General features: G+C 42.5%; 1 protein-coding gene across 1 annotated transcript; it reads right to left on the bottom strand.

Annotated features, from left to right (window-relative positions):
• Positions 1-308: 308 nt before the first annotated feature.
• On the bottom strand, positions 309-2,951 carry OLIG1 (oligodendrocyte transcription factor 1). The gene has a single exon (XM_001377291.4). It carries the CDS (start codon positions 2,575-2,577, stop codon positions 1,849-1,851), a length of 729 nt encoding a protein of 242 aa, XP_001377328.1. The 5' UTR covers positions 2,578-2,951; the 3' UTR covers positions 309-1,848.
• Positions 2,952-11,718: the final 8,767 nt, after the last annotated feature.

Here is an 11,718-nt window from a genome sequence, read left to right on the forward strand (position 1 = left end):
ATGGCTGCCTGCTAAAACTTGGGCAATGATTTAATAGAACTGTGGGGATTAGAATTTCTTGGCCCTCCATTTCCATCCTGTTGCCAATTTCTCACCTGATACTTGTCTACCAAAACTAAAAAGAAAAAAAAACAAAACCTGGGGTGTGTGTGTGTGTGTGTGTGTGTGTGTGTGTGTGTGTGTGTGTGTGTGTGTGTGTGTGTGTGATGTTCTGTCTTTTGAAATGCAAAGTCAGTCATTTTACCGTTCAGTATTCCTTCCTAGATTTAGAATCATGTCCAGAAGTCTTTAAATACAGACAAGTCAAGTAGTTGGTTATGTTTTTATTTATTTATTGGGATGCTTCAACAATACAAGAAGGAAAGAAGGTTAGTTTTAAAATGGGTTTTAAACAGCACAATTCCCAACAATAAAAATCCCCCGTCATATCCTGACATTAAAAAAAGAACACTTAATGCCCCTTACAAATCAAGACCCGAAATGGAGTGGATAGGAAGAAACATAGCTGTGGATTTATTAAAACTTCGGTTAGAAGCCATTGCCCGGAATGGACCTATAAGAAAACTGCCCCGATCGCTTTCATGATGAAAGGATTAACTTAACTACTTGCTCCCAGGCAATTTCAAGTCTTTCTTAAGGAAATACAAGTTAATCGAGGCCCCCCCCCCCCCCCCGGCCCCCTTTAAGTCAGAGTATGAGAGGAGTGTACTTATTTTCAGGAATCTAAGAAAACTGTTGCTTGGAGGAAGGGCATTATATGAATGTTTACCAAACTCAAAAGCTGGGTAGGCTAACGGAAAAACTGGCGAAAGTGGACCGTTCTTCGTTTCCTTTCCTAGAAGTATGAATAGGGACGGCCAGGGGAGAAACCAAACAAACGAACATTAAACAAAATCGAGATTACACTTAAAACCCTGCAAGGTTCCCTGAACAATCGTGAGCTGGTTTCAAAAGGAAGCGAGCATCGTCGTAGACCAGCACTTCCAACAAGATTTGAATTTGTGAACGCACTGATCGAGCTTGCTCACCCGCAGCCCTCGGCGGAGAGTGAAACAAGACTCAGCCCAAACCCAGCCTAAGCAAGCCGTAGGGCTAAAGTTCACACGTAGCATTCTGGGATTCTGGCCCTACAAAGGAGTCTTCCAGAAACCCGAAGGATTCCTCGTTCCACTCCTCGACGCACTTTCCCCTCGAAGAGTCCGTCCGAAGCTAGTGAAAAGTAGACACAAAGGCTGCTATTCTCTCTTTCTGGAGGGAAAAGATCCCCACCCCCTTGACTCCCACTTCTCCTTACATAAACGCCCGGGGATTTACGGGAGCCGAGGAAAGGGTTGCTTTCTTGGAAGCAAAGGAAGAGAATGGAATAATCCCTACATTTAGTGACCGGGGGGGGGGGGGGGGGGGGAGAGAAGGACAAGAAAAAGTTAGCTAGATCTACACCCTTTGGAGCAGGGCGGCGCGGTGCGGTGCGGGGAGGGGTCAGGAGAGATCTGGCTGCACTCTTTATTTTAATCTACCCGGGAGCAAGCGGGAAATCTACCCGGAAAGATCGCCCCCCGAACTCCAAAACGAACGTCTGTTACTGTTTCTTCACTCATCACGTCCCCATAACTGCAAATGTACTTGGAGGGAGTCTCTAACCCTCCCTTAAAGAGCCTCCATCTCGTTCTTTCGGTAGTCTCACACCGCTCTCGACCCCCACGATCTGTTCTTACTGTAGATGGTTCCGGGGAGCTGGGACTGGCAAAGGGGAGAGGGTGGCAGTCATATCAGTGAGGCAGTGATGACGGGGTGGCAGGCTCGGGAAGAAAAAGGGAGGAGGGGTGCAACGGGGTCTGCCCAGTCTCTTCACTTGGGGAACTGTGTCTGTACCGCAGCGAGCCCGAGGCCTGAAGGAATTAAATGCGGGAACTTGCAGATAGCACAGGTACACAGACCAGGGCTGCCGGGTAGAGGGAACTGGCCACACGGCGGCTCTTCCAGCGACAGGTACTTGCTGGAGTGTAGAGTCTCCGGGTGGTTCACGCCCCCTGGGGCCAGCAGCACCGATCCCGGGGCGGCGAACAGGGGCAAGCCGGCGAGCAGCAGCCGCGGCCCTGGCCCGCTCATCTCGCCCAGGATCCGCCGCAGCTCCTGAAGGGAACTGCCCAAAAGAAGGATGTAGTTTCTGGCGAGGAGCAGTGTGGCGATCTTGGAGAGCTTCCTGCCGGGGGAGCTCTGGCAGTGGGCGGCAGAGTAGGGCATGATGACCTCTCTCAGAGCGTCCATGGCCAGGTTGAGATCTTGCATCCTTTTCCTCTCCCGGCTGTTGATTTTTCTCCTCAGCTGCTGCTGCTCCTCCTTTAGCTCGGTCTTGCTGCTGCTGCTGCTCCCGCTGTCACCGCAGCCGCTGCCACCCTTGGCATTTTTTCCCACGCCCTGCTGCAGCTGCTCGAGAGGTGGCTCCAGCTTCTCGTGGACTTGCTTAGGAAGGAAGGTGGCAGTGCCAGAGGAAGAAGACAGCTGCTGCCTATAGCCCACCAACTCATACGGGGAAGCTCCGAGCTGCACATCCCCGGGTCGTTGTTGCCTCAACATCTTAGGCACAGCTACTTTCAAGCGAGCTTAGAAACCTTCATAGTAAAAAAGGGTGTACAGGGGAAGTAGGGGAAGCGTGGTAACGAGTGTGAGTAAGTGAGTGAGTGAGAGTGTGTGTGCGTGTACTCGCGTTCTCGTTCTTGGGGGTGGGGTGGGGTTCCAAGCTCCTGGTAAAGATGACAAAGAGTCCACACTTCAAGAGCGCGCGGAGGGTTTTGCTAACCTTTCCTGCTCTATCTGATTGCGGGAGCAGCTGCTTGTGGAAGCTGGGAGAGGGGCATAGAGGGAAGAAGTGTACTGACTTGAGGTCCTTTAAAAATCCAGCTCTTGGACTTGGGGAAAAGAAAAGAACCAACTGGGTCTAGAGCTTGGGCTGAAGCAAGCCCTCATTGGCTGGGGCGCCCACGTCGCTGCGAGTTGGGAGGGGGAGGTTGGGGGGTGTAGAGGTGATTTTTGGCACCGTTGAAATAGTTTATTGTTGAGAAACTGTGTGATTCTCTCGCCGGGGTTCAGGCTATCACGCGATACGATTCTCCAGGAAGGAGAAAGAAGAGAGCCTTTTTTCCTCCTGATGGAGTCGGGGTGGTAGAGATGATTTCCTTGTTGCAACTAGAAATCCAATGCTTTTACCCAACTCCATCCTCCCTCCTCGCGTTGCCTGCCAAGAGGCAGAAAAAGGTTTATTTCTCAACAAGGTGTTCTGTCCTTGGCATTGAATGTGATATCTATTTTTTTCCGTCTCCTCTTTCATTCCTTTCTTATATTGCAGAATTTTACAGATGGAAGGGTGCCTTGCAGCTCCTCTCACCCAACTGCTTTATTTTCTTTGAAAACATTTTCAAGAATAGGGAAAGTGGACGGATTATCTGTGTTTCCTCAGACAAAGCGTTTTGGATATTCTTCTTCTAATTACTCAACTTTGCTACTTAGTTACACCTAAGCTGGGGTGTGCTCCAAATTTGGCCATTTACAGGATTAAACAAACTCTACAGTGTACGTAGAGAAAAAACAGCAACGAGGAGTTACAAAAACCAGCTGGTTAGTAAGATGTGCTTGGTGTGCAATACAAACACTTTGCCCTTTAAACACGACATTATTTGATTGCAGTCTAAAAGTACTATAGCCTCTTTCATAGAAATATACTTGCCCACAATATTTGAGAATCCTGTTGTTGCTGTAGAAGGTTATAAAGGAAAGAAGGTCCTTAACATAGAAATGTCCAGACTTCTGCCACATATAAGGTATCATTATGACTGCCGAAGTTAATAGAAAGAAGATAAATTTCCTTACAATCATGTTCTTTGAGGCAGAAATAGTAACCTTGACATTCAAACATCTTTGATGAGTGGCAAAGGGATATACTGGTATTAGAAGTCACACAAGGCTTGCAACTTCAGGAACTATACTCAGAATCTCCTTGAAAATTTGAGCTTCAGCCAGGGTCCCCATTTTACTATGCCAAGTTTTATTTTGAATCTTTACTTTGCAGCAATGGAATCTTTGTGTATTTCAATATGTAGCTTTCCTTTTCCTTTCTCTTCTCTTTTTTCCTTTGCTCAGAAAGAATACAAAGCATTGTTATAAATGCTTAAAAACCATTATAGACACTTTAAGGTTTACAAAACACTTTTTATACATTATCCCTTTAGAAGAAGACCTACCTCATTTTCATCCACCATCTACCAATGGACAAATAAGCCAAAGATCCCTGGAAATAGCAGCTCCCAGACTTCATACCCAGCCAGATTTCCTTCCCAATTTCACCTTCCTCAGAAATTATTGTCCAAAGAAACAACTCTTGGCCAGATATGATCTGTTAACTTCTTCATGTGCTGCTGCCCATCCTCTGACCCTCCCCCCACCAACAGCAACTGCAGCTACCAAAGAATAGGAAAACAAATTCCTGACACAGTTTGACAAAGTTCTTGGGGCCATCAAAGGGTTCAACATGAGAAATGAATATGTTTTTATTAATGGAAACAACATAAAGATAACATATCTGCTTTGCCACTACAACCCAAGGGCCACTGGACCTTTCCATCTAAATTGCATTGGAAACCTCCTTTATGTGTTATCTCATCATCCTATTTTAGGTCAGCTCATTAAGAGGTGCATAGCTTCCAGGAATGGGGAAAGAGGAGATAGTTTCACTCTACTCTGTCCTTGGAAGGTCTTATCTGGACTATTGTGTTTGGTCCTGGGCACCATAGTTTTAGGAAAATATGAATAAACTAGAGTTTTCAGGGGGCAACCAAGATGGTGTAGGACCTTGAGTCTATGTTATATGAAGAGTGACTGAAATAATTGGCATATTTAACTTGGAGGAAGGAAGACTCAAAGGGGGACATAGTATAACTATCTTCTGGAATTTGAAAATTTAAGTAGAGGAAAGAACAAGCTTCCTCTGTTTGATCTAGAAGGTAGAAGTAAAATCAAAAGGTGAAGTTGTAAGAGACAAATTTAGGTTTGATATCAGGAATAACTTTCTGACAACTTGAACTGCCAAGAGAAAAGGTGGGTTCCCCCTCCTTGGAGGTCTTCAAACAGAATCTAGACAGTCTGTTGTTATAGAACCAAGACTTTTGTTATTGAGAAGATTTTTTTTTTTAATAAAAAACCCTTACCTTCCGTCTTGGAGTCAATACTGTGTATTGGCTCCAAGGCAGAAGAGTGGTAAGGGCTAGGCAATGGGGGTCAAGTGACTTGCCCAGGGTCACACAGCTGGGAAGTGTCCGAGGCCAGATTTGAACCTAGGACCTCCCGTCTCTAGGACTGGCTCTCAATCCACTGAGCGACCCAGCTGCCCCCGAGAAGATTCTTTTTGCATATGGGTTGGTCTGGATTCTGATGGGGTCTCTTTGAACTCTTAACTTCTGTAATTTTGTGATTCTATAAGAACCAAGATGGTATTACTTTTTTATTTATATCCCCAGTGCTTACACAATGCCTTTTCATACATTCATTTATTCACCTCACTTAATATTCATGGACCCTTGTGGGAGGGTACTACAGTTTTGTTATTTCATTTTATAGATGAGGATTTGGGATACTCAGAGAAGTTAAGCAAGTTGCCCAACATGTTTCAGAGATGGATTCAAATCAAAGCTTTTCTAAGCCCTACACTCTTTCCACCAGACCAGAGGACCTGTAATTTCCTACCAGTGTGAGAATTTAGGAGGCACAAGATTTATATGAATAAGTACTATGTCTTCTTGACCACTGTTGCCATTATCCTTCCCATTCTTCATTCTGGTAAAGCAATTATTATAACCAAGTACTATTTCCTTTTTCTAATTGCTGGCAAACTTCAATCTCCAGCTCCCCCATTTCCTGGTATTCAGAGTCCTTGTCTACTTTTCTCTTTGACTTCTATTGACTTTTATGGCAATACAACTCAGTCCTACATCTTTCCAGTCCTTATCTTCAGTGCTGCTTTCCAGGTACCCTCTGAAGCATACATTCACAGGTGAGTTCCTTTCATAGTCTGTGTTCTAATACTCATCATAGGTGTACACCAGCAGAATGTTGGGATAAAAATATGGACCTTTTTTCATGGGAAACTTGGAATCATTAAAGGAGCTTTGTCATTTCTTGAAGGCAAATATGATCAGCTCTCTTCCTTCTGTCCAACCCTGTATTTTCTTTTAGTTTCCACTTGATTTTTAATCTTCCATCTGTACTTTCTAACATACATACATAAATACTGACATACATCATTGTATTGATCTTCCTGGATATGGCTTTTTTAAAAAAATTAATAAATTGAAGATTTGAGACAACCCTGATCTGAACAAATCTATTGGAACCATTTTCCTAAACAGCATGTGCTCATATCATGTCTCTTGGTGACATTTTGGTAATTCTCGCAATCTTTCAAATGTTTTTATTATTATTATATCTGTTATGATAATTCGTGATCAGTGATCGCAATTACTATTGTAATTATTTTGGGGTGCCACAAACTGCTCCCATATAAAACAGCCAACTTAATCAATGAATGTTACGTGTGTTCTGATTGCTCCTCTGACCCACTTTCCTTGGGCTTCCTTCTTCCATGAGAAACAACGATATTGAAATTAGGTCAACTAATAACCCTACATGTTCAGGTGAAAGGAAGAGTTTATGGATGGAGCAAACATCATTGTTGTCTTATTTTAAGAAATTGCCACATACCCTAACCATTGGCAACTACTACTCTAATAAGTCAGCAGCCATCAGCATCAAGGCAAGATCCTCCACCAGTAAAGATTATGACTTGATGACTCAGAGGATGGTAAAGATTTTTTAGCAATAAGATATTTCCAGTTAAATATGCACATTTTCAGACACAATACTACTGCACACTTAATAGACCATAGTCTAGTATAAACATAACTTTCAGATGCACTGGGAAACCAAAAAATTTGTGACGCCCTTTATTGAGATATTCCTGTTATTGTGGTGGGCTGGAGCCAAACCTGAAATATCTTCAAGGTATGCCTGTACATACGTATATAAACACACGCATATTTGTACTTATATGTGCTGGTGGATAAACTGCAGTTTGGCCACACAAATGCCATCTACTTGGTCTTTCTTGGATAGATGATTAAGCCAAACTGCTTTGAAGAAGAATAATTCTCTGCTAGGAGGTTCTATAATGTTCTGGGGCTTAATAAACTTGGCATATCACCCACAAGATGTAGATCAGTGGTGTCAAAGTCAAATAGAAATAGTCTCAAAGCTGTAAGGTTCCTTTTTGGATTGCATATTGACTTAGAAAACTTCATATTAACATTGGAATTTTCATTTATTTAAAAATATTTCTCAATTATATTTTAATCTAGTTTGGGCAGCATTTAGGAATATGTGTTTGACACCTCTAGTCTAGGGGACCTTCCTGTCCAAAGGAAATCTCCCTTCAACTTGAACTCTGTGCTGGATCTCTTCCATCATAGTAGCAGACATACATGTTGTTTTATGCCTCACTTGTATAAGGTCAGAGGCCATTAAACAAAGTTATTCTTTTATATTTCAGTCTCTTGAGTTATTTTGATGGGAGACACCATGTTGTGTAACAGCCTGCAAATAGACAATATGGTCTACCATAACAAACTCTTTTTAAAATAATAAACACACAATAAGTAGCATGATATGTTATTCTGTACTTATTCATTTAATTATAAATGGCAAATTTGTGGTTCATTATTGAATATCAAGCCTCCTGGTTCACTACTAACATGCCCAGTGAGGATGCTGTGAATTCATGTCTATATAACTGATAAATATTTTGCATTGATGAGGAACTGAGATAGATATCAGTAGTTACTGGTTCTTAGTCACTTTTTTTTCCTAAACCCTTACCATTTACCTTAGAATCAATACTAGGTATTGGTTCAGAGGTAGAAGAGTAGTAAGGGCTAGGCAATGTGGGCGAAGTGACTCGCCCAGCATCAGATTTGAACCTAGGACTTCCCATCTCTAGGCCTGGCTCTCAATCCACTGAGCCTGAGCCACCCAGCTGCCCCCTGATGGGAGCCTTTTAGAAGGGAGGGTGATGTCTTCAGGTGTGTGTGAAGATGGGAAGGGGAGCAGCTTGGCCTGGCATCCCTCTGGCTTTCTAGTAACAAACTCTCAAGAACTCTGTGCTGGGGCGATGGTGAGCATACTCACAGAAAGGGCTCTGAGTGCCCCCTCTAGTATGTGTACCATAGGTTCACCATCACAGCTCTAGGATAAAGTATAACATCCTTGACTGAAATCCTTCACAATCTAGCTCCCTTTTCAGCTTCCTTAGATATTATTATCTCCCTTTCCACAGTTATAATCTAGCCTAACTAGTCTCTTTCACAAACAACATTTTATCCCTGCTCTCTCTCTATTTTTGACTTGGCCCAGAATACATTCCTTCCTCACTTCTACCTCATAGTCTCTCTCTTCCTTTATGGTGCAGTTATATATATATATATATATATATATATATATATATATATGTACACATGTGTACTTTATTTATTATTTATATATTTATGATTTACATACTTATTTTCTCCTGATGTAATATTCTTGAGAATAAGGATCGTTTTATTCTTTGCATTTGTATCCTTGTTGCCTAGCCCATTGCCTAGAACATAGGCACTCAATAAATGCCTGTTGAATGATGGATTGAGAGACTCTGTGCCTGGAAGTTGCTACATACTCATCCAGAAATCAAAGAAGAGCTGTAGCAGTAGAGCACTGAGCTCTTCAATTTCTTTTCCAACAGAACTTGGCTACACAGGCAGACACAGGGGCAAAGGAAGTATTTGATGCGATTGATACAACTCTGGCAGAGGCAGCTTATGTGAAATAGAAGATGGAATGGGTCCAGGGTACTGGGGAGGCCAAGGTTGGATGAATTGAGCTAGGAATTGAGTGAGGGGAGGGGACGCCCTATCTGAGAGAACTGGGGGAGAGGAAGTACATCTGAGGAAGTTTGAAACAAACTCTTTTAGGGGAGGGGTGGAGCGTAACCCAGATGGCAGCAACTTCTGGATGGGAAAGTTGAGCCAAGGTGAGAGAACAAGAGAGGCGGGAGGTCTCTCCTGTATATGCCCTGGGCTTTCAGGGAACATACAGTGTGACAGCTGACAGGAGTTAAAGACCAGTCTGGTGCCACTGACAGAGATGCTCCATGTGCCTTGTTTAGCTGTAAGCAGCTGCTGGGCCCTCATGTACTAGACGCATTGCTTCTCAGTCCCTCACATCCACCATAACAACCACTGTTGTTTTTGCCTAAAGGCTGTTGTGTGCCTACCAGTGGCTGCTTTTCACCCCAAAGGAGATGGCCTGTCGGGTTTTCCTTTTTTTTTTCTTGCAAAGAAACCTAAAGTACTTCCTCTTTCCGCCCTCCCTCCAGCTTTGGCCAAGGAACTTTGAACTTCCAAGATGAGAGAATGGAAGACTTGTCGTGTTGCGGGGGAGGGCCGGAGGGTAGTGGTTGGTGGGTGGTGGTGTTAGTGCCTTAGTTATAGTTCTTGTCCACCTTAGGTGTCAAGTAAAAAAGGAAGGACTGTGTCTCTGAAAAGGCCAAGCAACTCTACTATCTCCTCTCCATATTATTCCTTCCTTGCCCCCCCCCCCCATTTTAGATTGCCCTTCCCTTCTAGTCTGGCCAAAATTCAAAATTGTAATGAAACTATGTTAATTTTTTTAAAGAATTCTATTTTCATCTAAAAAAGTCAAAATTCTTTAGAAGTCTTAAGTTATCCAATAGACACTAAACTTTATTACACCACTTGGAACAGGAGAAGCAATAGAAAATATTTTATTTAAATTGTTTGCCCTAGATCTCTCAAATAACATTTCTTAATTCCCCAGTAATTTAGAGGAGAGGTTAGCTTTATGTCTCTGGGGACTTTTACCATAGGATATAGAGAGAAGCAGGTGGATATTTTACTGAAAGAAGTTGTCATTAAAGGGAGAAGACTCACCCATCACATTTTAGAACTTGATGGGATTTTAGCATCTTTCAAAGTGGGAGAATGGCAAAGTACCCTTGGTCTACCTTTGAATGGAAATGAACTCTTTTACCTTCTGTCTTGGAGTCAATACTGGTATTAGCTCCAAGGCAGAAGAGTGGTAAGGGCTAGGCAATGGGGGTCAAGTGACTTGCCCAGGGTCACACAGCTGGGAAGTGTCCGAGGCCAGATTTGAACCTAGGACCTCCCATCTCTAGGCCAGACTCTCAATCCACTGAGCTACCCAGCTGCCCCTGGAAGTGAACTCTTAATTAAGTAGCCCTGCATTTTGTCCCTTACTGATTTTCAGTTGTATGAGTTCCTTTTCATATTACAAATCAGACTTGCAAACGGTTGCAAATGTTGGGCAAATTGGAAAGTCTACTGATTTCAATTCCTTCCGAAGGGTCAGTCAAAGTCTATACCTTAGTTAAAGGGTTATTTGAAAGCTACAATCAAGTCTATTTCTGCAGTGTATAAGAGAAAAATAAAGGATTTTCTCTATCCAGTCTTGGAGAAAGGACAAACAATAACAGAATCATAGATTTAGAAGGAGAGGAAACAAAGTTGGTCTGGTCCAAACTCTCATTGTCCAAGGTCACACCATAAGTGGGCACAGTTGGACTCAACGCAATGACCCTAAAGACAGAATTTGTTCTATTTCATCATGAATCTGACCCTCACATTCTAAAATCTAGACATGGTGGTTGTTTTGGTGTTACTAAACAAGGTGTGTATATTATGTATGTGTTTCGAACAAGAGTTTGACTTAAGATCACTGATACAGAGCAGCAGATGGGCTTCCTTTTTTTTTCTTTTGGTATTATAACAAAAGCGATTATATTTGTCCCTCTTCTAGGCACTCCTAGCTAAAATGGTACATGTCACCTGCATAAATATCGTTATAGTTTTTATGAAAATTAGCTTTTTAATATAGTCCTTTGCTCACTATTTCTAAGCTCAGACTATTTGAAGAAAATATCAAAATAATTTTGTGATTAGCTTTTTTTTTCCCCAGGGGAGAAGTATGTGACTTTATTTTCTAAGTAGACAGGAGATCATTTAATTCACAGCAAAAATAAATACAAGCTTGGTATGTGGAAAAAGGCATTTCAGTGAGGATAAATGTTTCCATTTATTTAGGAATCAGGAAACAAAGTTCAAATATTAGCGCATATTCCTTGCTGGTTTTCTGCAGAACAAAAATATTTTTGCGGCTTCCTAAAGCTAGTGGCTGAAGCCAAATGCCCCCAAAGCGTACACTGATACAATAAAAAGAGACAATTTGCTTGGAAGGCTGTGGCTAATTTATAACACAATGTCCAATGTCATGGTTAGTTTTGTTGCAAAAATTTGGCAGTTTAACTCAGTCTCAGTCAACCTGAAAAGATGTGAGCGAGTCTGGCTTATGCATCTTTTGCTTACTGGATGTTCCAAATGGTTTCAACAAGCCCTTTCATAGAGCCCCACAGCCAAGTGTGCTCAAAGAAATGAGGGGGCAAAACAAAGGTAGCTCTGAAGTCATTTCCCTGTACTGAATCCAGCCATCCGGTTTCACTATTTCTCTATTGAATGGGCAAAATGCGACAGGAAGAAGTGGAATGAAAGAGAACAAACAAGCCGAATGTACTAGGGGAGAGAATGGAAAGAGACAGGGGCACTG

The sequence above is a fragment of the Monodelphis domestica genome, chromosome 4 (genome assembly GCF_027887165.1).
Source record: "Monodelphis domestica isolate mMonDom1 chromosome 4, mMonDom1.pri, whole genome shotgun sequence".
Classification (NCBI taxonomy): Eukaryota; Metazoa; Chordata; class Mammalia; order Didelphimorphia; family Didelphidae; genus Monodelphis; species Monodelphis domestica.